At 44.2% G+C, this 27,504-nt stretch overlaps 1 protein-coding gene across 3 annotated transcripts; it reads right to left on the bottom strand.

Moving 5' to 3' along the window:
* Positions 1–298: 298 nt before the first annotated feature.
* Positions 299–25,497, bottom strand: MIA3 (MIA SH3 domain ER export factor 3). Of its 3 annotated transcripts, XM_072330928.1 has the most exons (29): positions 25,191–25,497; positions 24,398–24,531; positions 19,123–19,209; positions 15,218–18,167; positions 14,270–14,554; positions 13,304–13,416; positions 12,282–12,413; positions 11,208–11,229; positions 9,271–9,359; positions 9,046–9,123; positions 8,847–8,957; positions 7,959–8,030; positions 7,638–7,742; positions 6,754–6,876; positions 6,520–6,643; positions 5,621–5,670; positions 5,442–5,532; positions 5,176–5,314; positions 4,301–4,402; positions 4,131–4,191; positions 3,986–4,021; positions 3,827–3,894; positions 3,311–3,408; positions 3,032–3,163; positions 2,776–2,844; positions 2,568–2,644; positions 2,350–2,421; positions 1,563–1,725; positions 299–1,224 (listed from the first exon to the last, which is right to left on the bottom strand). In XM_072330928.1, exons 1-29 carry the CDS (start codon positions 25,333–25,335, stop codon positions 896–898), a joined length of 6,057 nt encoding a protein of 2,018 aa, XP_072187029.1. In that variant the 5' UTR covers positions 25,336–25,497; the 3' UTR covers positions 299–895. The 3 variants fall into 3 exon arrangements, with proteins under 3 accessions (XP_072187029.1, XP_072187027.1, XP_072187028.1); XM_072330926.1 differs by lacking the exon at positions 2,350–2,421 and having other exon boundaries at positions 25,191–25,402; XM_072330927.1 differs by lacking the exons at positions 299–1,224; positions 1,563–1,725 and adding an exon at positions 1,733–1,822 and having other exon boundaries at positions 25,191–25,403.
* Between the last annotated feature and the right edge of the window lie 2,007 nt (positions 25,498–27,504).

The following is a 27,504-nucleotide window of genomic DNA, read 5'->3' as shown; positions in this document are numbered from 1 at the left end:
ACTAACCTTTCTGTCCTACCTGTCACCATGGAGCTCAAGAGTCCTCAAGGCATCCATACAGCTTCCAGCTCCCTCCTGCCTTCAGCAGAGCTCCGTATCCCTTGGTGTGCGAAGCAAGCCAGCCTTCTGCTGGGCTATCAGTCTGGCAAGTTCCTCACTCAGCCCTAAACCTTGTGACATCTGCAGTCCCTCAGCTGTGACTCAGTTCTTCAGCGTGGTCGTAGCTGTAGCTTTCTCTGCTTAAACGACTAAACACCAGTGCTCTTTCTGAACAAAAAAATGGCACTGAAACAAAGCCTTCAGGGTGTAGCAAAAGGAATTTTGCTTTTTATTCTATCTTTCCTTTGAATACAGTGTCATCTGTGCTTCTGATCTCTGACCAGACAGTTCTGCGTGTTTGGTTTTTTAAAAAGAAATATAAAAATCAAAGCACAGCTCCCAGTCCTCATGTAAACTCCTGGCCTACAACAACTGCGGCTTAATGACGTGATGGAGAAGGCAGGTAAGATGGCGTTTTACTTAAAAATTATTTCCACAGGAAATGATTTGATTTACATTTTTCAAGAAATTAATTCATTCACCGACTGGTAACGAAGGCTACATTTAATTCAAACTAGCCACACAGGTATTCCGTTCTATTGCACGTTTAGAGTAGATTCAAGTCCATCACAGAAAGGTTCTTGCAGCCCAAGAGGATGGATGAGTTTAAGGTGATCATAAATGCACGTAAGATGTTTGCAGCGACTGGATAAAAATCAATCCTGAAAAAACTGAGATATACTGAAATGAGACAAATGGCTTCAATTAGAGAACCGAGAACCGCTGCGGAACTTCCTGAGCGCAGGAAGCGCGCGGGAGGCCGTTCCATTGAGCTGCTGACCAACCAGGGCTGCAGTCAGGGCTTCTGCACAGGAGGCTGTGCGTAGTCTTTTGAGCCCGCCGGTGGCGGTGCGGGGCCTGCAGGGTAGTCTCTGGGTCCGGCTGGAGGCAAGTCTCTGCTCCGAGAAGGTGCGTAGTCCCTGGAGGCGGGCAGTGGTGGTGGTGGGCCTGGCGGGTAATCGTGTGGGATAGGAGGGCCTGGAGGCTGGAAGTGAGGGGGCCCACGTCTGTAGCCTCTGGGATCCGGAAGGGGCGGCAGCGGGCCAGGAGGCAGATCTCTCATTCCTAAGGGTGGGCCAGGTAAGAAATCTCTTGCAGCCGGTGGTGGTAAGGGAGCACCACAAACTGGAAGGAAAGGAGAAGGTGGAGTTAAATTTCACTTGGACCTGACTTGTTCATTTCTGAATTTGCTGGAGCAGCCACATGCAAGACTTCAGCAGTCGCTAATTCTATTCTAGTGCTTGTTGGCTGCTGGTTTCTGTTGCAGCCTAATCAAGGAAGAGCACCTTGATGTTACAGAGACTGGGGAAAAACCCACTCATCCAAACAGCCACAGCAAAAACAGCTAAACCTCATCAAGAATGGGGAAACTGTTGCTACCAGATGGTATTCTGTGTTTTAGTGTGCTTCTGAGAAGCTCAGTGGGAAAAGGTGTGTTTGAGCACAAGGCAATGCAACTGTACCTAGGGGCACAGGGAGAGGTCGAGGCCCAGGCCCATAGTGTCCAGGAAAGGGAGCTGGTGGTGGACCATAGTTAACAGGTGGTGCAGGTGGAGGTCCCATCACTGGAGAGTTCATGACAGGTGTCCCTGGGAAAGAAGGGGGGCCTTTGGGTCCAACGTTAACCTGTGTGAGATGAGGTAAATATTAATGCATGTTAGTCACTGCACTGGAGAAATACTGACACTGCTGAATGCTGCAACCGCTCACCACAGGCCAAGAGCTAGAGGGGGGGAAAAAAGAAGACATCCCAAAACTCATTAACCAAGTAGAACATAAGGAGGCACGTTGCACCATCATCCCCTCAACCACAACACTGTGCGCACTACCCAGGAGTGAACAGTTTGTGCATCCTCTCAGATGAGAAATATTTCAAGTACAGCTTTAGCTGAAGAGATTCATCACTCTTGTGAAGCATCCTCAAGTGGATGCCCCTTTGGTGAAGGGCCAGGAGCCTAAAGTTATATGTGGAACTGCAGTGAGATACTACAAGTAAGAATACTTAAGATTATCTTAGTCACACTGAAATGAAGCGTTTCCCTGCAGCCCTTAAAAGAAAGGTCTAATTAATTCCATTAGAAAAGAAAAACGACAGGAGCTGCTCATCATTAGAGAAACCTTTGGAGACAGAAGTATCAGCCTTTAGTTAGTTTTACAGAGCATTTTGTTACTGAGCAGTTCAGAACACCAAGCCTGTTATTCTTCTCCATGAAAGCAGTGCAACACCATGTTCAGCCTCTGAATACTCACTGTAGCTGGCTCAATAGATGAAGGTGAAGCAGTAGTTACACAGGGGGCTTCAGGCTCTCTGTGAGAGGGCTGCTTTTTTTGGGGAAAGGGGTAGACATCAAATAAAGTAGTGACAGGAAGACATAAGATAGAACATGACACAGTTAAAGCAGCAGCAGGAAGTACAGTGAATTGTGCATTAGAAATGTTTCCTGAAGGTTGTTTCCTTCTCAGCTTACCGCCCTATTCTTTGCTGTGGCAGGAGAGGAGGTTCTCGGTCCACCGCTCATCAGAGATGCTACAGCAGGACCAAGATCTGCAGAGAGAGACACAAAGGCAGGTCTTAGTCAGGCTTTGGGAAAAGGAATGTGGTTCTTCAAGATCCATTGCTGAAGTGAAAGATGAAGTGAGTACACTGTGCAATTGGTGGCAGGCCACATAACTTACCAGGAACAGACATCCTTCCAGGGAGCTCTGGTGGCCTCCGTGAAGCAGGAGGGCCATCTACCACTGTACCTTAAGAGAAACAACACCAGAGATTCTGATCAACACATGCCTGGGCTACTTCAAAATAAATCCATCTGTGTATTAACAGAGCAAATGTCAATACTTACATAACCCCTAGAACCACAATCAGACCTCAGCATTCTTGGGTTTGCAGCATGTAAGGTACACAAGACAGGAAGGAACCCTCTCTGCTTACCAAATTCAGCTCTTGAGCCTTCCCTCTGAGGAGCAGAAAGGGGCCTGCTGGGAACTTCCATCATCTGTGTGGGTGATGGATTTCCTCCACTTACAGGCGACGGACCAAAAGAACCATCTCTACTTAAGGGCCCTGCAGCAAGTAAGAACAATCAACAAAGAAAAGTAAAGCCCGTTGGCTTTGTTACTAGATCATCCATCGCTTTTGGGGTTATGGATGATTTTTTTAAGAATAGACTGATTTTGAGCCCACAGCTTTGGGACAAACAGGAGCGCTCACCTCGGCGTGGTGGGACCTGGCGATCAGGTCTGCCTGGAGTTGGCTTTACAATGAGCGGTCTTTGAAGCATGATGATTTTTTGGTTCACTTCCATTAATCTAAATACAACAAATTGTTTTTTAACTTAAAATTACATGTAAAGTATAATAACTTAAATATATGTATACATATACACATGTATATCTATACACTACATACATATAACATTATATATAATAATACATACACAAGAGTTGTATTTGTTGTATTACAAGTAACAATATCACAGCAACTACACTGTAAGATGTTTGAGCTTTTACCCACAAATCCTATTTTAACCATCAAAACAAGTTCAAAGCTTAAAGTTGTTATTCACATGTGCCCCACAGAGTCAGTATCCAAAGAGATCAAACCAACCTCTCCGTCTCCCATATTATACAGAAACAGGCTGACCATGCACCTTGCAGAATTTAAGCTCCTCCTTGCCTAAGAAACAGCATGATCCCAGGCAATAAAAGCAGCCTGTTCTGTACTCACTTCTGTCTCAGGTTGGCTGCTTCTCTCTTCTCTTCAGCCAGAGCTCTCTCAGCAGAACGGGCAATAAGCTGTCAGGGAAAGTTTTGCCGGCTGCATTAACTGCACCAGCCAGAAGCCAAATACAAGATGTTCATATCAAAAAGAGAAGAACGCTCTTACCCAGTTGTCGTGTGCTTTTTTCTCATGAGCAGCAATCTTGAGAAGAGAAGAAAAGAGGTATGTTAATTCTTTTCTTCTGACAACTTGAACTCCTAGAACTCATTACAGAGCATTAGAATGATGCAGAAAGTAGCAGCCAATTTACCTGGTTTTTATAAGATCTCTCTGTTTTCTGCAATTCCTCTTCCATATCTTGAATCCTCTGCCTTTATGAAAGAAAAACAAAAGAGAAGGGGGGGGAAGAGAGAAATTAAATGTGTTTTCTTCAGTAGCTGAAATACAGAGAAACAACAGCCTTCAGGAAACCAAAATTACTTGTAAACTTTCACTTCCTCGATAGCCAGCACGGCCTTTTCATCTGCAGCAGACAGCTTCTGCTCCTTCTCCTGGCGCTCATACTCTTCTTGTGTTAGCTTTCTACACAAGGAAAAACAAACAGATTAAAAAAGGTACTTCACCCATCCTGTGTCTCTTACGTGATAATTTTTCACACCCTTTTTAACCTTATTCTTCACTAACTGTACTGTTTGTGACATTGCTCTGCCTGTGCTGAGGAGGTTCCTAACATCTTCCTCTTACAAGAGCTATCCCCCAAAACTGAAGCCATTGAACTACTCACAAGTTCACTATTCCTAAGATACAGTTCAACTTACCTGGGGGAACAGTTTCCCAGAAAAAAATACAGGAAGCCCTAAACCCAAATCGAGACAGAGAAACAGGCAGTATAACTTCCTAAAAGGTTTGGAAGGAATATAAATCCTCCAGTTAGAGAGGTCAAAAGGATGGCTTCTTTCTTGAAATCCAGTATGTGTTTGTTACATCTGGATCCTGAGGTGATGAGATCAGAGGTTTTGGTACTGAGGTACTGCAGAACCTATTCACATTCTTCCAGTGCTGTTTCCTCCAACCCCACACACTTGTGCCTTATATCCTTCTACTGCTTCACCATCAGAACTTCAGTCTTACAACACACCATCGAGCTGAAAACATCCCCAAATCTTAGCTACTATTTTCCCCACTAAACTGAGACTGTATTACAGACATCTCAGTAAGAAAATAAAGGAATCCAAGAATGATCCATGCATCTGTATTCACAAGTAGTTCTTCAGTGCTAGTGATTCATTCACCTCAGCTATCAACATGAACTCAAACAATTTAGTGATCTCATGGAAGAGTAATTGCAGGCTTACTTCTGGAGCGCCATTTCTTTCTGCTGGTAAAGTTCACCGAGAATCTCCACTTTCTGCTGTAGTGTTTTACATTCATTTTCCAGCCGAGCTTTGGCTGATTGCAGCGAGGAGGAGTTGTGTTCTAATTTTTTTATTTGCTCTGTTGGAGAAGCAGAGGTAAGTGAGGAATTTGCAACTGGAACTGTTATGCAACTTAAGTGTTCTGGTTGTTTTTAAATCGCAAACAGCACTGCATTCTAAGCAATTGTTTTACTAAGTCTACCCACCCTCCAGCTCATGTCTCGCTGCTACTTCATCACTCAGCTTGGACTGCAGAGAATTTCTGTCTTCTTCAACTAGAGATAACATAGTTTTTACCTGGAGAAAAAAAGAATCAGCAGAAAGTTTACAATCTCAGGCATAGCAGTAATGTAACTGTATTTATTCACCATCTTGTATAGCGTACCCTGGAGGCATCCATCATCTGCTTAATCTGAGTCTTCATCTTCTCATTATCTAGAAGAGAAAAATGCATTTGTTTTCTCTGTTTCTTAACCCCAATTTCCTGGACTCTACAGCTGTTAAAAACACCATTCCCCACCTTTCAATGTGGGACAGGTCCAAAGGAAAAAAGACAGGGAGTTGTATAAGAAATGCAACAAAACACAATAGCAACTCACTGCCCAGCACAAGGGAACTGGCAGAGTTACTCCAAAGGCACTCCAGAAGATTGCTCCTTGCAGCTTTTCTTTCTAGCCACCGCTATAATATTAGTGTGAGCAGTGTCCATTACTGGACGCAGTTTATGAAATTCAAGCCATGAGAATTTTCAGCCTAATTATGCTGTAGGATTAGAAGAACTCAGGAGGCTGGAGGGAGGGAATCAGAGACATAACAGAAGTGCCCCAGAATCACAGACACTGTGAATGTGTCCATTATCAAGGAAGATCAACTTCCTAAACAGTTTTGCCAATTTCTGTTTCAGTCTTTCAGATTCAAAGACACCATTACCTAAAGGTATCCTGAGATAACCACGATTCTTGACTACAAACTCATACTAAACATAAATGTAGCACAATGACAGGGCAGAGACTTTTAGCTTTCAGAAAGGTCTTAATTGCTAGCTTCCATACAGTTAATCTTTAGAACTGTCATTACACCTACAAGAGTGAAGTAAAAACGATTACAGGCCATTGAAGCATTTCTCCATTCAGTACTTTGTGTTGTCCGAAGACTGCATGCACTTGCTATACTTGCAGCACAATCAGCTGCACACGTTATTCTCCTTGTTCCCCATGAGACGTACAAATCACCTGATACGCTTTAGCTGCTACGTGCATCAGCCAGCAGGTCGGACTACTGTACCTGGCAACTCTCCGTTGGCCAGATCGTCTCTTGTGCTCCATTCAAGCCCTTCACCGTCATTCTTGGCCTCAGATGCTGAATCTGTGTCAAGCTGCTTCAGCTGCATAATGCAGTTGGTTAAAACCTAGTACAGAAATTAAAGGATCACTGAAAAGAGATTTGCTCTGCATTTTGTAGAGCATACCGAAGCATTTCACAACACATAATGTTTAAAGCTTGTAACAAGGAACCTACTTCGATTTCGTTTTCCTTGTAGGCAAGTGCTTCTTCTATGTCCTTCTGAGACTTCCGATACAGTTTGATCTGTTCAGTGAGCTCAGTGTGCCTCTCGCTCCAACCTTCGGCTTCTTTTAGCAGCTGTAAGAAACACAAAGGCCAGATAATGCTTTGGTTTGATTTTAGAATGTGTAACAGAAGCCTGTTTTACTACCAGCTCAGGTAAGAACTGATCATCACAGGACACAGATGAAGAGCAAACTTAACACTTATGGCACACACTGCCGGTCTACTGGCAGAACTGGATGCTTGGAGTCTTTCTGCAAGTCCTATCATTAGGTGGTTTTACAAATTTGAAGTTTTCACCTCTAATATTCCAACACCAGACACAAACTACTCCTACACATCAAATATTAGGAGCTAATTGCAACTCGGAGATAACCACACCACGTTAGAACAGCATTTATGCCACATACAGAAAAAGAAAACAGATACTTTCCATTACCCACAGAAGTGCTGTCATGACATTCCAGGGCTAAAGGGGATCTCCATTAGCACTGCTTTCAGAACTGATTTTTGGCTCTTTGCTATAACATCCTTCTGCCCTGACCCCAAGTAGCGATTTCTTGAGCACACAGCGACCACCGCATCGGTACAAACTTTTTGATAAGTTACTGACAAAAATCAAACCAATGGAACTGGCATTATTGAGATATGAGGTGTGTTTGCACAAACAGCTTGTGGGGATTCAGGGCTTTAAATTCAATCTTAATGTGAAATGTGAGATTCTGCTGGGTTAAGAAAATGAAGACACTGTGAGGATCTACTCCAGAAAACTGGGATTGAAGTGCCAGGGTTTAATCAAAAGAGAAACAACGCTGCCTCGCCTTGGCAGAACTTACTTGCTCTTTGCTCTTTTTCAGCCTAGCATTCTCTTCTTGCACATGCTGAAGCTCTGCTTTCACCTTTTCTTCACTTAGTTTAGATTCATTAAGGGCTATCTGCACCTATATATGAAACAGAAAGGAACAAAAAGAGGCATAAAAACCAAACTGTAATGGAGTAAAACCTATGTATTACCTGCTAACAGAAAAGAAAAAGGCATACGCATGCAAACAGCTGAAATCTGCCAAGCCAGCATTTTCTATCAGGTTCTAGCTATGAGTTTTCCTGGTACAGAACCGACACTTGTGACTGCTGAAAGGACAGAGATGATGCTTTACCTCAGACAGCTCTGCAGAATGCACGCTGAACGCCTCTTCAAATTTCTCCAAGGACTTCTGGGTTTCAGAGAGCTACGTAAGAAAAAGATGAACAGTGAGCGCGTATTGATCTGGGAGGGAGCTGAGCCCGACTTTGTTATTATTGTACTCGATGCAGTTTGGAAGCAAAGATGGAAATTGAGAGCACCAACACATTTCCATTCAAAGCAGCAATTAGACTAGAAGCAACACGGTGCTGCCTTATCAGTGAAGCAAGGAGCAGAAACACACTCTGCACATTAGAACCAACTTTCCCCTTTGACTCAGCCTGTGCATGGCAGGGAAAGCTCCCTTCATACCAACACAGCCTAGAACGAAAGTACCACGTGTTGCTGTCATTAGCAACAACCTTTGATCAAAACACCAAAGAACCTTTTGGAACTTACCATTATTACAGCAAATCAAGCTTTAAAAAAGGGAAGAAAAAAAATGAAGTGGTTTTTTTTGTTTCTTTTTCTTTTTTTAAATACCACCTCTGGATGTAAATTAGGGGCAGCTTAGAGACTCTCACATTTGTTACAGAACAAAATGTTTCCTCTAAGCACAAGAAAATCGCTCTTACCAACCTAAAACCTTCAGCCCATGCTGCTATGGGACTACCTGGCTTTGGCTCAAAATCCATTTATGTGTGAAAGCACAACCACAGAACTTGATAGAAATCTTGTAAGACAAAAGAAGTCGAGAGAATCTCCCGCTTGAACTTGGAATGAACCCTACGTTTAATTTCAGGTCTTTTTGAGGTGGTTCATCTCATTTTCTCTACCTCTCTGCTAACCAACAGACTGTGAGCAGTTAGTAGGGCACAATTAAGGTAAGGACAATGCAAGACATAGGTGTGACTGCTCTTACTTTTTTCTGTTTCTTCGCATTCTGTTTTCTCTCTGTGTCAAGCATTGTGCTCAGGCTTTTTATTTTGTCATCTAGCTGATGATTCGCTTCTTCTAGTCCTTTGACAGTGTCCTACACAAAAAGAGCACAAGATCAACTAAAGCAAGTTATCTGATTAACATTTCTGGTTTCAGTACAAAGACTATTAAGTGCTCCTTACCCTCAGCCCCGCAATTTCATCTGACAGAACGCTTTTTTGCTCTTGAGCCGCTTTCATCGATTCCTTTGCTTGCTTTATCTATGCACAAAAATAACCAACGAAATTGAGGACATTTGCAACATAACATCCAATAGGAATGGAAAATAAAAACATGCAAACTGTTGCACTGACTGTGCCATTAAAGCAATAAGAAAATCAGCAAGGAACAAGAACCCAGAATGATACCTTTTCATCACATTCTGAAAACTTGTCTAACATTTCTGTTTTTTCTTGTAGGAGGTTTTGAATCTTCTCAGCCAGTTGCTTTTCAGTCACTAGGAAGAGAAAGAAAGCTTACAATAACTGTACTTCAAACAAAATCAGAGCTATCACTTCAGGGCACATATACAAGAAAGGACTACAGCACAGACCAGGATAGTTGTCCATTTCCTGCCAATCAGCTCACTCTGCAGGAGTCTGAGCACTTCCAGCTTTCATTTAAAGTTAGGATTGAAAACAAGACAGTAAAGCTTATTAAACACTGATGCAACGCATTCGGCTCTTGTATCTGTTTGGTGGGAGCTGCTCACAAACGGCAAAGCTGAGCAGAGTGAGGTGCTACCTATACACAGAGGAGGTGCTTCAAAAGAAGTTACAGAATGCTGGAGAAGTCTCAGACTGCTGCTTTGGTATTCAAGGAGATGCAGCTGCCTTCCCTAAACAACAACATGTTTCTTTAATATTGAAACTGAGTGGGGTCAGCAAAAGTAATGCGATGAAAGCTCTGAAAGAACTCCAGTATACCCAAGGAGCCACATGCCTATCTAACAGACACTACTTCTGGACATCAAAAATGGCTGTGATCAAGCAACAGTTGTTTATACACGTATTTTGTTTCTCTCCAACCTCCCTTTAGGACACATTCTACATGACTGCAATAAAATAACTGAAGTGTAATACATTAAAGAATTGTCCAATTAGCATTACTTCATTGGAGCGCCCCAACCCCACGTGCTCCACAGCAAATCCTGCGGCACAAACAAGAAGCACCGGTTGTTCCAACCACATCCTACACAGTGTGATGGCAACTGCTGCTCCTCCCTCCCCTCCCCTCCCACACGGGGGCTCCTGGCAGAGGATCCTCAGACCTTCTGCTTGCAGGAGAGGAGGGCCGACAAGGGACTGCTGAGGTACAAAATGCTTCCCATGATCCAGGAAATGAGAGCTCTCTCTTATGCATTTTTGTCACCGCTAATGTTCTTCTATATATATAAAGATTTTTAGTAACATCCAATTCATCGTGCTTGAAAAACATTTATTTGCTCTTAGCTTTAGTAGTTGCTACATAGTATCATATGAGAAAATGTTTTCTGAGGAAAACAAGAGCTAGACCTGTGTTCTTCATGCTTTCAGAGAAGGCTGCTAAGTAATTTCTGTACCAGCAGTACAACAGCCTCTTTCCCTCTCCAAAAAACATCTGTATTTCAGCACTGAAATCTCCTTACAGATCTAAGACAGCCTTTTTCATCTCACCAACCTGCATGAACTGTACGAAAGAACTGCAGTGTAACTGAAATGAAACTACAGAGTACTGACAAGTAAGCAGTTTGGTTTGTGGGGAGGAAATAGGTAGACTTGGTGCAAAGACAGTTCTTCCACATTTTCATTTTGTATTCAAATACCAATTGCAGAAATTGCCCTACTTTGAAGGCTTTTTCTATTCAATACCCATCAGTTGTACACACTTCAAGCTACACCCATATTTGGATCTGCTTTTAGCAGGTCCCTTCCCAATTGCACAGCAGCCAGTTTGGGGCTCCCTGCAGCCCCCTAAATGGCAAGAGAGGCACCAAGGAAAAGAAAATTCACTGCAAGTCAGAAAAGCAAACATTCTCCCCCACTACAATCATACCAGTTAACCCACGGATCACATGCAGGTTGAACCACACAGAGCTTTTTCCTCGCCATCCTTTAACCCACAGGTGTGGGTCACACTGTTTCTTTTAACTTCACACATATTCAAAACCCTCAGACTCAGGTAGGCAGCCCAGCTGACCCCATAACCCTGAACTCAGTGCTCTCCTTGAAAGGAACTGAAGATTAACTCTCAGTCCTCTGAAACAACCATCCCAACTTTTAAGTGCCAAAATAGCAAGCACACTAAAAAGCACAGAGAAACTTACCTTGATACATTCTACTCTTTACCTACAGAAGAAAAAAGGAAAACAGCTGTAAGCAATACGTGAAAGGCACTAATATTTCCTATATAGCAAGTTACCATGTACACGCAGTTTAAAGCAGCACATGGAAAGTACATCCCTCCCTGCCAACTGGGGTTGAATAACACTACAAACAAGCTTAAGCTGTTTTCTAATAAAAGCTTCTAGGCTAATGACCTGTCCTAGAGCCTAAGCAAGTATCTGTTTACTCAGACACTACAAGGATAACAGTAAGTGGCCGCATCCCATGAGGCATAAAGAAAATTAAACTGCTTTGCAAAGAACAATCATGAATATGTTAATATAACAAAGCGTGCACCTCACTTCAATCCTGTCTTAAAGCAATGTATGTTTCACAGCAATTGCTCGTTTCAAAACACCAATACAGAAACTCAGACTCCCTCTTTTTTTATGCTGTTAAACTGCATTTCCCAGATTTCCAATGCACACCACTGGAAGGGATATCTATAAAATTAACAGTCCTAAGGGATCTTCACCCACCCGTTCCCTAAGAGACTCAGTGGTACAACTGAGAGCTACTGGTGGTAGCACAGAAGGTTATCTGTGTATGGAAGAGCAGTGCAATGCAGAGGAAGGAGCAGAGCATGGAAGGGCTCTGTGGTGAAAATTGTAATCAGGTTTTTTGGTTTCTAAGCATGGTGCAGCTGGGCAATATGAAGGGGGATTAACTGCTTGTTTTGGAGACCACCAGCAACTGGCTCAAGCACATGGAGAGTCTCTTACACCAAAGTTATGCTGACTCTTTCTTTCCTCAGCCTTTTAGGTTACACCACATTGTTCTATTTTAATTTGGAAATCACCACTCACAAGGAAATCTTCAATACATAACACAAAAGGAACACTTTCTTAGTGTAAGAAAAAAACCTACAAACTATTTTAGCAGCAAAGCCCAGCATTTAATTGATACTAACACTCTAAATGGAAAAGCATACTGCTTTGACATCCCTAATGCCAAAAAGGTTTGCTGACATAAACAACAGTCCCTGAAGGATCAGCAGACTCACGAGGTACACTCACCGAAAGGCAGGTTCTCCAGAAAATGATAGCAAGTGTGGCCATCCCCACTAAGGCAGTGACAATGACAGGCTCCCATGGAAGGCCGTGGAAATCGGGCCCAGGACGAATATCCTCAGGCAGGGTGGCAGCCAACTGAAAGCCAACAACAAGAACGGCAGTGAATACGACTCCATTAAGCGCTCAGGTAAAGCGAGCAGTAAAGGAAGGCCTGACAGGTGAAGTGAGCAGTCTGACAAGTGTTTCTATGCCCCTCGCAGAGCCTGAGTTGCATCTAGGGCCTGTATGCAATTCTGTACGAAACCAAAAGCCAGAGAGGCAGAAAACCACACGGCAGCTCGGCGCTTGTGTTTCTACTCAGAAGTGTGAGCATTTGAAAGACACCTGGCAACCCCCACCTGCTAGCAAAGCAAACATCCACACACACATCTTGCTCCAAAGCACCAGCAGCCATCCGATCCCTTTCCACACACAGCTGCAACGAGAAAAAAACACGGGGGAAAAAAAAAAAAACAAACCAACTTTGCAGCCGGGCGTTAGTTAAGAAAACAGCACCGACAGCTCTGTCACCACCGCTCACCCTTGTCACAGGGTCATATGCCATCTATCTCGTGATACGTCTGTCTCTACAGGCCGCGCTGAGCCGCACAGGCCGCGCTGTCTGCGCACGGCAGCCGACGGAAGGTCGGTGCGGCCCCCGGACCCACCACCGGCGCCCCGCCGCAGCCGTCAGCTGCCACGAGCGGCCCCCGCCGCGCTGCGGGATACCCCCCCGTCGGAGCCGCCCGTCGCTGAGGGGAAGGAGGCTGGTCAGCCAAGGCGCCGCCTGACGCAACCGCCCGCCCCGGTAACGGCCGTGCGCGCGCCCACCTTCAGCAGCCGTTGTTCCGGGGGCTCGGCGCCGCCCGTCGGCTCCATGGCGGCGCCCGCCGACTCGCAGGGCAGGCACACGTCAGCCCGCCGCTGTCCCCCCCCCCGCCCCGCGCTACGTCATCGCCGCGCGCCGCCGGCGGCCCGCCACTCACCTGGCGCAGCAAACGGCGCAACGCCCCGCTCGGCGCTGCCCCTGAGGCGCCGCCTCCTGGTGGCACGGCAACGGGATCTGCGGGGAGGGACGGCGGGACGCCCGGAACGTGGTCTGAAACACAACGGAACGTCTGAGCGCTTAGCCTCACCGGACCTTTAAAACATCGTCCGCGGTCTTTATAGGCAGGTTTCCCTCAGAAGCTGCTCGGTTGCGGGGGTGGCGCAGCACCTCACGAGGTACAAAGGCTAAGCGAGGTGTGCCTGCACTTTATCTGAGTGCTTGGGAAAACCTCGAAGTGGAATCAGAGGTGAATGCAGAACAGCAAAGCTGAGCTTAGCACAGCAAGCAAAACAGCGCGAGAGAAGGGGGCAGCAGCAGGATCCCTCCTTGGCACAGTGACCACACATGCTCCAGAAGGGCCAATTTCTCCCCCGTGGCAGAACCGAGTCAAATCTTTCACCTTCTCCAGCAGAATCTTAGCCAGAAATGACTGGACTGCCTGAACGAAGCTCGAGTTGCCCTGAAAAGTATTTCTGGAAGAGGAACAGCTGAGGGTTTAAAAGAACAGGGCAAGAGATGGTGGTTCTATAGCCCAATGGCTGGATCACCAACCCCTTCCACAAGTGAAGAAAACCTGGGCTGCCATCACTGCTCTCTTATCTGCTACCACCCTGACACAGCCCACCGGCCCCAGCAATGAGTTAGGATAATGGGGCTCACAAGAGAACGTTACTCTTCTTGTTTCCATAGAGCAAAAATACAGTAGAAAAATCTTTAGCAAGGCAAGCGGCAGTTACACAGCAGCACCACCAGAGGGGATGTCAGTGATTAGTAACAACTCAGGATTACACCAACGTTCAACAAAAACATCAGTGAACTCCCCTGCAATATCTCTCAGAGAACTATTCAGCCATACTCCTCTTTAGGAGCAAAATAACAAAGCGACCGAATTGCAGAAGGTTACCTGGAGCAGTATCTCCCTTGGCACTCCCTCCTGCATCAGCTGCCCCAAAGGAATCAGCCAGTGGCAATCCTCTTTCACTGCTGTACCCATCTTCAGCTTCTCTCTTATCCAAGGTGGCTCCCTCATCCTCAGGTGGAATATTAACAGCGGTTTCCTCCTCCTCCTCTTCCTCCATAGGAAGAAATGGCCTCTTGTCTTCAAGCTGCTGAAACTTCTGATTGCTCTCATCGGTGCCATGTAAGTTTCTGACAGGAGCTGTGTCATATTCAGCTTCTTTTGCAGCACCTGTGACAGAAAGACAAGAATTTAAGCACTGAAGTGATGCGCAGTTCTTGCTCACAGCTGCCTCAAGTGAAATACTGCATTTGACAAAGCTTTCTTGATACTTTTTGACACTCCAACTCGAATCTATATGAGTTTCAGTGCCATCTAATTAAATGTCTCTATAGAACTTACACAGAGTATCAACCACTGACCACACAGTGAGCTATTTGTACTGTTTTCAATGGCGCTTTATCAGAAATCACATACTGCATATGTACTGCTGTGAAAGAAGTCTTGCTAAGGGCACATCTTACCACCTTACATGTTAATTAGAAAACAGCAAGAGTGTAACAGACTCGAGGACTGGTTCCAACCCCACCAAAAAGATCAGTTTGTTCAGTATTTATGCTCACACACCTTTCTTTTTATGAACATGGACAAAAACAAGACGGTAGGAACACCTGAGTTGATATCTCCTCCTAGCCATATTCACCCTCAGATTCCCCTCTCTTACACAGAAAGCTTTTTTCGTGTACACAGTGTTGTTTGGGATATGGTTTTACTTCCATTTTATCGATCTAAATGCCAAGTCAGTTAACAATGATTTATTTTTCTTTTCGGTCTGCTTATGCACAACAGAAAGCTCTCTCAAACTCTCCACACACATGCATTCCGATATCTTACCTTGAGCATGCAGCTGATCTTCTTCCTGTTCTAGAAAAGAAGCAAGTGGAACACTCTCGCTAGCAGATGAGTATTTACTTCTTAAAGAGTATATTAATTCTTGAATATCGTCCATCAGTGCACTTTCTTCATCATACAAATCCATTTCTTTTACCACCTCCTCTTGATTTTCTGCCACCCTGGAATCCAGGACCCTTCCTACAACATCCATAATGCTCGAGTCTGAAGACTTAAGTATCTGATCCAAAGCTTTTTCGATTTCTTCATTGTTCTTGCTTGCCTTCCGAGCAAGCTCCATCTCTATCTTCATGTCCTGAAACATGGCTTCAATCCTAATCACATTTTGGAGCCCAAGGTACTTCTGCAGGCGTATCACACGCTTTTCATCAAGGAAATCTCTTGTGATTGTGAGTCGCTTCACAGACTCACTGTAGTCCGTTACATTGTCATTGGTGACTGCTGACATCTCAGCAGGGCTGGGGAAATGTGCGGAATGCTGGCGGGTGTTTCTTGTATCCTCTGAAATTTGAATTTCTTTTGAGTCTCCCGGTGAAATGCCCTCTAGCGGATGGTCTTTCCTTTGGTTAAAGTCATTGCTGTCCTGTCTATCAGGAAATCTGAAGTTATATTCATCCACAGCTGATGGTTTCTCAGCTTCAGAAGACTCTTTGTTGTCTTCCATGACACGTTCAATCTCATCGAATGTGGTATCTTCACTCACCGCTTTGTCAACCCCTTTGTTTCTGGCCTCATGTGCATCCTGCACCCTGCTTATTTTTTTAGCCTCCTCAGAAAATAAGTTTGTTTCCTCTCCCGTTTCATAAGTAGGATTTACAGTTCCTGTAACAGCTTCGCTCAGCACTCCTGATTCAGGATTTGTACTTCTAGTTGTCTGACCATCGGGCAACTGTACATTTGCAAGCCTTGCTTGCAACAGCTTTGCACTTGCAGCATTCTCATCTTCCAGTAGTTCTTCCTCTTGCTTCAAGTCAGGGTCTTCTTCAGCATCTGGCTCTTCGGACTGCAAATCTAGCCTTAGGGTTTTTTCTCCAGCTGAACTTGTGCCAAGATTTCTGTCTGAGCCTTCATTATCAGAACGAACAATTCCTTGCTGAGTAGAATTCTCCGCATCAGTATTCTGTGTAGCACTGCTTGACTTTTCTTCTGGGGAACTTTTCTCAATGCTTTCTTCAAGTATCGTCATCTTGCCAAGATTTCTTGAAAGCTCTTCTTTCACATCTGCCTCTGAATACTCAGTCTCATTTTCCCATGGCCTAAGTTGTTCAGCAGCTCCTCTACGGCTTGGGTCTCCCTCATCTGCAGAGGGTTCTTTCACGTTTCCCCTCTCTGTTTCAGGTTCTTTCTTAACAGAGATGGGCCTTTGATTTTCACGATCAGCCTCCCCTGTTTGTTTCAAATCTTCTTCCTGTCCTAGGATTTCTTTTTCCAGCACAGGCATTCCTTGCTCCAGTTTGTCTTTTAGAAGCTCAGTATCTCCTGCATCACTTTGTGATGCATTTTGTACATCTTCCACTGGTTTTGCAGGAATATCACCAGAAGGCTCATCCTTAGCTTTTCCTTTCTCCTTCATTTTCTCCCATAACTTTCTGTGCTTAATATTACTTTCTGAGCTCTCCTTCAAGGTATCACCCTCATCCTTCTCCTCTTCTTTCTCTATTTCAGCAAGTGGCACTCCTTCTGGACTTTGGTTCACATCACCAGCAGGTGGACTTAAAGCATCTTGCTTACTTTCAACAAATGATTTGAACTTCAGACCATCTCCTGGACTATGCAAAACACGAGGATCAGGCACAGTTGCACTCTTCAGCTCTTTAGGTTGCAACGCCGTTTCATCAGTTGTGAGCTGCTCTTCAAACTGTTCGGTTTTGTTTGTTTTTTCTTTTGAATCTGGGTCACTTGCACCTACAGGTTCCCCTGTAATGAGTTCTTTGGAGAGATCATCAAGTTGAGCTGCTGTTGGTGCTTCTCTCTTGCTAACAGGCATGGCTTCATCCCGCTTCTCTTTTGTTTGTTCAGATTCAAACATGTCCATATTTACACTATCACCCGACTTCTTGTTCTCACTGAAGGCATCTTTAGTAATTAATGCATCTGAATCACGTTCTTCCTCATTGTCTCTTTGGTTGTGTAGCTCTGTAGCACCATTTGCATATTCATCAAGTTTAAGATGTTTTGACTCAAAGCCATTGCTTTCATCAGCTTCTGAATCCACTGGGGACACGCTTTCTTCTTCTGACATAAATGACAGCAAAGGAATTTCTTCAAACTGATCTAGAGAGTCTGACTCCTCCTCTGCATCATAAGCATTATTGCTCAAATCTTCATTAAAATCATTTTCCATCGATGTAACGAGGCGAGTCACTTCATCATCTGATACAACAGCATCAGCAGTTGAGCCAAATTTTGTTTTCAAGTTCACAGAGAGCTCTCTGTTTAGAAGTGTATAGGCATTGACTTCTTCACCCTCTTTGTCAAGTTGATTAGTTTCACCCTGAGGAATACTAGAGTTTTTGGTATTTTCACTTTCTAGCCCTTTTAGATTCTCATTTAACATTCCTTGTAAGTGCTCATGTGCAATTTGTTCTCCCTGAGAGATTTCTTCATGATTATTAACAGTGGGGTTCATCCCAGCATTTTCAGTTCCTTCTTTAAGAAAACTGTCTACCTCCTCTGTCATGGCAAGGGCTTCCTTATCTTCCTTGGTCGCAAGTTCAAGATTGTCTGTCTCTAAAGCATCATGGAACTCTACCGTATCAACCTTTCCCTCCTCTTCATCCCTCTCATTTCTTCCAGCTGGTTTTGTCCCTGGATCTCTTAATTCAGTGTCCCTTTCATTTGCTATCGTCTCTTCTGATGACTTCAAAAGTTCATCCACGTTATAGTTATCAAAGTCATCTCTTCCATCTTGAAAGCAAACGAAGTCTGTTTCCTGAAATGAAAAACAGTATGTAGTCGTTATTACTTATTTATTTTACATTTTACAATGATGAGACCCAACCCTCTTGTTCAGCTACAGAAATATGGAGGTACAGCAGCAATGCTATTAATCATGCGGAATTCCTAACCAAAACTCTCTCTCAAATCAGTAGAACTTTTGCCAAAACTTAAATAAAAAGTAAATGGTTTGATCTCTTTTAAGACCTTCTAGTAAAGAACAAAAGAGAATACAGTAATGGACTCGACAGTATTCTAATTTAATCATCACATACATTCTGAATTAAGAACAATTCAGTTGCTGAATGTATGAAGGAGAAGAAAGCAAATGTCACTGTCCCAAGCGTTATTAACCGGTTTCTTCTCAACTGACCATGCCCTCTAAGCAGCAGCTGCCTGTCACACAGTTTCTGAAATAATAAACTGCAGCACAAGACACTGAATACAATTTTTTCAGGTTCTGAAGCTGCATCTGTAGTAGCAGTTCTGGAGTTACTAGCTATTACTACACGAGTGTCATCTGTGTAAGCCTTGAAGGATCATTTCTAACTCAAAAGACTAATAGCAGACGGGTTTTGCTTGTTTCTGATAGCACTTTCAGACTTCTGCAGTTGGGAAAATAAACAATTATGAATACATACCAGACAACTTACTTACACGTGAGCATTTCTAGCAGCATTTCTAGAACTCAATCAAAATACATTTTATTTACAAAAAAAAACATTATTCAAGAAGCGAAGCATCAGAGCCCAGAATTTGAGCTGGTGATTGCACATGCGTATCTATACAAACATATGTGAACAAATGTACTTAGCTGCTTACTGAAAAAAAAAAGAGTAACAGGATTGCTGACCACTCCCCATCCTCCTTCTCAGTGATTTTATTGAATGCTGACGTAGGAAACAGTAAGAAGTGCAATTAAAAAAGCAACAATAACATATAAGACTTACTTCTGTTGGTAACTCTAGCTCCTCATTGGTATAATTGTGATTTATTTCAAGTAAATCCTTTGGAAAATATCCAAAATCACTTCCAATCTGCCAGAAAACAAAGGCAAGCAAAGAAAAATTGCTGAAAAAAAAAGCTTCTGAAATCATGTGACTGTTAAGATCCTAATTACAGACAGCAGTAATAAACATGTCAATCTCATCCCCTAGTATTTCTAGACAAAACTTAACACAGTGAGCAGAAGAAAAAGATTAGCAATACCTTGTTCATACAGTAGTTTCCACTGATTTTATGTTCACATTTCACCACAGTTTTGTGAAGTTGCAAAGTTTTATGATTTATGTTTTAAAGGCCAATATACAGAATTAGCAGATTTGGGAGTGAATCCCAAGTACTCTGCCTCACATGTGTTTTAACTGCTATCGTATGCTCTCTCATCAGTGCCGTATTTGCATCAGAACTTCCTCAATTAGTAAGCATTAGAGTGCCCTTGTGCATGAATGTAAACCTTATTAGTCAATATTTCATGCCTGTAAATATATTCACTTTGAAGTTCAAGGCAAAAAAGTGGATGTTAGGAAAGCTCAAAACTGCCCCTGAGGTAATACAGTAGTCTATTTTAAAACCTGTATGGAAAATATGCCCCCTCTGCAATGTCATTGTTGATCTGCACTGAGCAACAACTAGTTACAGACATCTGCTCTAAAGAGAGGCAACACGCTACACCAAAGCAAATAGTGGAAGACATGAAACTCCCTTATCACTAACTGGATAAGATCTAGACATTACTGCTTGCTCGAGAGCTCTGACAACAGCTGTCAAGAAGCCAATATTAAAAGCATACTATCACTACACAGATTAGATAATTTGGGTAATTAGTGCCCGGTGGACACACCCAGAAAGGTACAGGGTTCCTAGAGGACCAAAAATCTGGAAGAAAGAAAAATGTTGGTCATTTCTTGGTTGTTGCTTTTGTTGTTGATGGAGGAGGAGAAAGAAGACAATTACCAATTTTCATGACGTTTCTTTGGGTAGACAGTCTTTGGGCGGACAGTTACAGATCAAATTTAAAGGGAAAAAAAAGGAAAGTAATTATGTTAAAATAGTTAGGAATACGCAGACAAGCGTTGCTACACTGACATTACTAAAAACAGGCTCAACAGGGCTGAAATTTTCTGAATCCACAAAGGCATAGAGAAGAGAAAGACCGTATCCAGCAGATAACACTTACTAACATTCTTCAAAACTATGGAAGCAAGGTACTGGTACATAGCAGGACTTCCTTTGTTAACTATTTCCCACCCAAAACCTCCTACCCATAGTTGAAACCACTAAGTTAGAGACAGGGGGGAAAATAAATCTATTACATCCCCAAACACACACACTTCTTTTGTGAACACACCACAGAGACAACTAATCGTGCTCTTACAGAAAAGATGCAGCCTTTTGTCCTTGTACTGCATAGTTCAGTTTTATTCCAATCTGACATATTTCTCTCCATGAACTTGTACTTCAGTTTTAAAACAAAAGCTTCAAAGTAGCCTTCTTACGGACTAATCTCAGTGACTCCCATTATAATTAGACATCACAATTTGAAACTCATTTGGCGTAATTCTAGCTGACCATACAACTCCTCTGCAGTGACCCAGTTTGCCTTTTATGTGGTTTATGAAATATACAGGATCTGCATGCCCAAAATTTTGTCTGTTCCTCTCCCTACAAATCCAGTCTTGTAAAGGAAAATAATGCTCCACTGTGCAAGTGAAGGAAACATTTCTCATTCTATACAGACATGATAGAGAAAAGGCATTAAGAACGCCGTGAAAAGAAGGCAGATGCACCTTTCAGATCACTATAAAAGACACTTTCACTCCCTTCCCAGATAAAATGCCCCGAGGGGACTAAACCATGCAGGAGTGTGTACAGCATCTGTCCCCTCCAATGCCCACATGCAACACCAGCTGCAGCAGCCTCAGCAAACACTGCTGACCACAAAGCCAGCCCCATACACTACTTTTACCTCCATGAGACAACAGTTAGCTGGAAAAACTGGATGCTCAAAACTTTTCCAATCTTAAAACCCTAAAGCGCTGACATCACAAGTACTCCAACCTGCCGAAAGAAGGAAGTAGATACGGTCTGCCCTTTCTAAACACTAACAACGTTAAGGAAATACAGAGATGACAGGAATAAATTTCCTCACCCTCTGGGTCCTGAGACATGCCAGCCTGGCTTACCTGAAATCTATATTTATCCTACCTTTCTTCCATCCTGCTACCCTATACAAGACACCGGGGGGAGCATGATCCACAGCAAAGTCTATTTCTTGTAATAGAAGGACAGAAATAGTTTTCTCAACATTGGATCAAAGCAAAAAATCTTTGTTGTAAGATGAAATAGCCTTTTGCAGCAAGAACTTAAAGCGTCTTTGCTGTAATGCCTTGCTAAAAAGGACCAGTCTTAACTTGAATTCCCTGTGTGGTTTTGGAGCTCTGGACTCTGGTAAAGATGAGGGCAGAGGGCAGGTGAACTACACAGGAGAAAAATCTACATTGCAAAACACAACACTGTAAACAGTGGGAGGTAAACACTAAAGAGAAGGATAGTAGTAGAGTAGGACGTGGTGCATGGGGCAGTGACAGTGACACACATGCTCCACCTTCTGGTTTTGGGAAAAACTCACATATTTTCTTAGAAGTGAGTTATTCGTGAAACTTGTAAAGTCACAAATAAATAATGTTTGTGGAATATTGCCCCCTAGCATTTGGCTTTGCTGTACTAATGCCAAAACCAGCCTGCCATGTCACGTGCAGAATACATACTAGGGTTGAGTTCCAGAAATTTTTCGCACGCAAAATACCAAAGTCAATGGAAATTCTGCAAGTAATAAAGTATACAAGGCTGGGATCATAAAATAAAGGCTCTATTTTGCTACAGTGCAGCATGTTTGCCAGCACAGGGCAAAAAATCAACAATAGCTTGAAAAGGGTGGAGTGAATTTTGCAACGGCAAATAAAGCCCAAACCCAACCGATGCAGATTGTTCACCTTTAGTGATTCTTTCCCTAAGGGATCATCTCCCTGCAGGTCAGAAATACTGCTGTAATTCTCATGGCTCCTTAAAAACAGCTCCAGGATTATAGTCTGTATTTCTATCTCGTTTGAAACAAACCCCAGCATGCAGTAATCCAAACTTCCCATGCACACATTCGCCTAACCTCTGCCCCCACCTGAAGGTCACAAAGTGAGAGTTGTCTCTTAAATTCATAGTTTCTGTTAGGTTCTAATAAATAATTTCCTCCAAAACTCCAGCAAATGGAAGAAGTCAGTAGGGTAAACACATGCGATCAAATGACACAAAGTCATGCGACAAGATACTAAACAGGCTGCGGCAGAAGGAATTTGTTTGAACACAGAGCCTGCTAGGTAGCTTGATTTTAATTAGCCAGAAAGAGCCTCCCCCTAGCTCCAAAACTGCACACAACAGACATGGCTGGTCACCATAAATCAAGCTGCCAAATCTGACCTAAGTCACGGTGCATGAGTGACCACAGCACAACCCACAAGTGCACGACTGCGGGGTCAGCAGCAGGGTCAGATGTGCCAGTCCCCTGCTGAATGTGCATGGGAAGGCACCTCTGCTCCCTTCACTGCATTTGCAAACTAGTTGCACCATCACCAGCTGAGCATCAGCAGGCAGGACCAGAGAAATGAGGAAAAAGTGGCTGAATTAGCCTGTTATCGTTTTAAGAAGCACAGAAAAGCACATAACACAATTTAAAATGACAGCAAACAAGTTTCATCGTACCTCTAGACCTGCCAACTTCAGCTTTTACTTGTTAAACTTAGAGAAAATAAAAAACCTTTTTAACTTGGAGACACACCTAACCACTGCATGAGCTTCCAGTTGGTGAATAGGGTTGAACTGCACATTAACGCAGCAATTACCTTAAAGCTGCTGTTTGATCTTACAGTCTGGACTACACCTTGTCACTAGGAGATGCACAGTCCACCCCATGTTACTACTCCTCATCTCAAGAACTGGCAGCCCTGGAAACCTCCACCATCTAATTAACCAGATTATTTATGGCCCAGTACATGTCAGAAGGGAATTACCAGCACGATGCAATTATGAACTCTTCTTTAACTGCCTGCTGCAGCTTTCTGTTCTCTTCTGTATTGTTCTAATTGGATTCAGCTCCTGCTGAGAGCTTGGCTGTCCACACCCAGCCTGAGCAGGTCAGGGAAAGCCATACCTCCTGCCCATCACCAAACCACTGGTCCCTCAGCACACAGCCAGGTGCAGCTTCCATCAGCCTGTGACACAGTGACAGACAACTGCCTTCCCTTGGCAGCAGGGCAGAGCAAGGAGTGAGGCTGAAATCAACACTTCAGACACAAGAAGAAGGTGCAGGGAGTAGCAAGGACAGGGGGCAACAGGGAGGTGGACTAAACAACCTCTCAGATTTTCAGTGGAAGCCCACAAACACATCTCTTCCTGTAGGGTATCTCAGCTCTGCTTCTACCAGACAAATAACATGCACATCATTATTAAATCCCAGAGCACTTTTTTGTTGCTGGTGGTTTATTTATTTTTTTTAAATAACTTTAAGCTCCCATCTAGAGAAGGGCGTGCTGCAGGAATGCTCCTTTCCCATTACCTGCTGCCTGCTCAGACTGCCCAAAGAAAATGACAACTCAGATATGGTCCCTGTCCTGCAAGCTGCTACAATGAGCCACCAAAGCTGAATGACAGAGACAGACCTCTTCAAGTCCAATTTACCGTGATTCTTCTTAGTCTAATTACTTTTTTTTCTTTCCAATTCTACATGCACCTTAGATTATATATTAAAAAAAAGAAGCCAAGATGGCAGCTGAATATTAAGAAGAGAAACGTAATTAAGACACATCTAAGGGACAATCTTTAGAAAGATTATACCGAGGCCAGGAAGACACCACCTCATGGATAAACACAAGTGCAGGTTTAAGCCTCACTAGATGGGATGGGAAGTTCAGCTTCCAGACAGCTCGTGAGCCACCAGTTCCAGTGCTGCAATGCAAGTCCTTCAACACAAAGAAAGCTTTCTAAAAGAAACAGTTTTTAAGCCCATGTTAGGATGCCTCGAGATCCATCCCATTTCACATCAGCCTCGAGATCAAATGGCATTCATCATCCAGGTGAAAAAACATGAGTTTTCTTGTACAAAGCAAAACAAACAAAACATTCTGACAGCAAATACCAAGAAAGGCAAGAGAACAAACGCTTTGCAGCACTTACGCTTCCAGCCCAAAGCTCAGTTGACATTCCTATTAGTTTGTAATACACGTATACTGTTTCTCCTTTCTTAAAATTTACAAAACGACAGTCCGGACCTTGAAAATCCTTCATTGCTTTCCCTCGGCACATTAGTTCTGTAGAGAGAAAATAAAGAGAGTATTACTTAAAATAATAACAATAAAAAAGTAACAGTTTTATGACAGGAGCCTTCCCTAATTGGCAGAAAATAAGACCTCGCTGCACTCACAGGGTGAATCTCAGGTCGACAGATGAAGGCGTAAGAGAAAATAGAAGACTGGAGATAAAATGCAAGCTCACCGATGGAGAGCTTGATAAAGCACTCGAGAATTGCATCCGAGAAGTGCTCTACGAGGCTAATTATTAATATTAAATAAGACGGGCTGAAACTCGTCTCGTAGAGAATAAGGCTCACGTTATGCAAAGCATAAAAATACCCGGACAGCACAGAAGAAAAGGAGCTGGTGGGCTCTGAAACTTGCTGCGCAGGATGAGCTCAGCGGGCGGTGCAGAACGCGTCCCGCTCGGAGCGGCTCTGCCCCATCCCCACGCCAACCCGCGGCCCCACGCGGGCTGAGAGAACGGAGAGCCCCCCCGCCGGAACTCAACGTTGGCACGCATCCCGCGGGCGACCGAACGCACCGCCGGCACCGCGGGGCCCTCCCAGAGGCAGCGACCACCCCGCGGGCGCGTTTTTGTGCCCAGCGCTGAGGAAAGGCAAGGCCCCCCCACCGCCCGCACCGCACCGCACCGCACCGCCCCACACGGCACTCACTGCTGCACTCGGGGTCGGCGCAGCGCTTGCGCTCGGTGAAGCGGCGGCTCAGCTCGGGCCCGGCGGCGCAGAGCGGGCCCGGCGGCGGCAGGAGCAGCAGCACGGCCAGGAGCAGCCGGGGGTCCGGCGGCGCCGATGCGGCCATGTTGGCGGGCGCCGGCGGCAGGGAGGGAGCAGACACGTCAGCAGCGCCGGCGGGAGGCGAGGTGGCGGAGGAGGGCCCTGCCGCGGGTGGAGGCAGCGGGCGGACCCTCCTTAGGAAAAGGAGCAGGAAAGGCGCAGAGCAGAGGGGTCGGTGCTGTAATGGAGTGTTACTGACGGGTTATCGAATGTCGGGGAGAAAATAAAACGCTCTTTCCAGTGGACAAAATGCCGAGGCCGCTCCAAAAACAAACGGGCGCTTGATAGAACTGACGGTCGCGTTGAAGGATTCTGTCCGCGTATGCAAAGGCATCTCCTGGCAGTTATGTGCAGTTTGTCTCCCTTGCACTTAAGAGCACCCTTAACGTTTGCTCTTTGGGGTTTGTCCTGCAATGGAAGCAGCTGATCGTTCCGCTGCACTTAATGCCAGCTCCCATCTCGGCACTCACCAATCACCGCTGCTAACTGCATTAGAACTACAGCTCGTGTTCTTACTGTGTCCTTGTGACTATTGAGTTTGCCTTTTGGCACGTTCATTTCCACAGCCTCATCGCACGGGGTCGAACGTAACCTTAAAAACACACAGAATAACGCCATAAAAACAGCTCAGGTTTAAAAGACTGGAAAGAACTACTGTATATGGAAGTGAGTATAGTCAACTTATGCTGTATGATGACTGAAGAATGAAAGGAAAGCCGGTTTTCCTTTGGCATTAATTTCCTTGTGACTTCTTTCCCAGCCTGGTCTCCAGCTCCACTTGCTTGTTTAGGCAGAGCTGTTTAACACTGTCAGTATAAGGTTATCAAGCATTAAAAGACCAAGATAAAGGTTAGCGGTGTCTGTAGTCGTAAAGACAAGGGCAAGAAAGGAAGATGTGAAGAGAAACAGCATTATGTGCTTCTTGCATAAGCCATCGTTTTTACTGTGCAATAATGAGTACCTTGCAGTCAATTGGTGCGTGTGACTTTCATCACTACAACCATGCAGCATTCCCTACATCTTCAGTTACTAACAATGTACCCGCAGCTTCTTCTAAACAAATGTAGGACTTGAAGAAATAAATCAGGGCAAGCAGGATAGTGAAAGTAGGATACTGATGTAATGAGAATAGAAACGTTGTGGGATGTGACACCACACTTTGTTCACAACAGTGATCAGTGAGACACTCATAGGAGGAACAAACTGTAAAGGACAAACAAATAAGATATAATTGGTTGAGAACCTGTGCTACAGACCAAAGGCAGTTTATGGTCATGTTAACTATCAGCAAATAATACCAACTATTTATGAACTGAAATTCAAAAACTAGAACACAAGACTAAAAAAAACAACAAAGCTTTAAAGGGACGCTTCTTTGAACAGCCCCCAGGTCTATTAAATATCATATTAAGGAATGATACTGAGAGTGTCGAGACACTACAGACGGCTGCTCTGCCACATACCTTTCCCCTTGACATCTGTTACTGACCGTGGATGAACCAGAACACCAGATGAGATGAACCCATAAATCGAGCCAGTTCATTATTTAATCATCCCCACATGGCTGAGTTTTTGTGGAAAACTGAGAAACCAGAACCAAGCAACCAACAGTGGAACCAACTTGCATTCTTACTTGGAAAACATCCCAAAGAACTCCACTGCGGTCAGCAGCTGAAGGAGTGAGTGAAACAGGTTCTACCACAAAGGTGTACGCAACATTGTGTAGACAGATCCCTAAAATCCAGGTACTCTGTGAAAGCACAGGCACTGTTATTACTCTACAGCACAGGAGATTTGGATTCACAGTCACGGGCAGATTGTGGTGATACAAGAGGGAATGGCTATAAATGAAAAGAGAGGGGATTTAGGCCAGATGTTAGGAGGACATTCTTTACTCAGAAGGCGGTGAGGCCCTGGCACTGCCCAGAGGAGCTGTGGTGCCCCATCCCTGGAGGAGCTCCAGGTCAGGTTGGATGGGACCGTGGGCAGCCTGAGGTGAGGGGACAGCCCTGCCCGCATCTGGGGTTGGACTGAGAGGGCTTTAAGGTCCCCTGCAACCCAACCTATCACAGAATAACAAAGAATCAACCTAGAAAACGGAAAAAGCGATCACAGGATCTAATCGGCCGTTATTTTTAGAGTAACCTTTGCCCCACGCTCGGTTCTGCGCTCCCTCGGCAGGAGCTGGGAATGC

The sequence above is a fragment of the Excalfactoria chinensis genome, chromosome 3, assembly GCF_039878825.1.
Source record: "Excalfactoria chinensis isolate bCotChi1 chromosome 3, bCotChi1.hap2, whole genome shotgun sequence".
NCBI classification, from domain to species: Eukaryota; Metazoa; Chordata; class Aves; order Galliformes; family Phasianidae; genus Excalfactoria; species Excalfactoria chinensis.
This window is presented reverse-complemented; position numbering and strand designations above follow the sequence as displayed.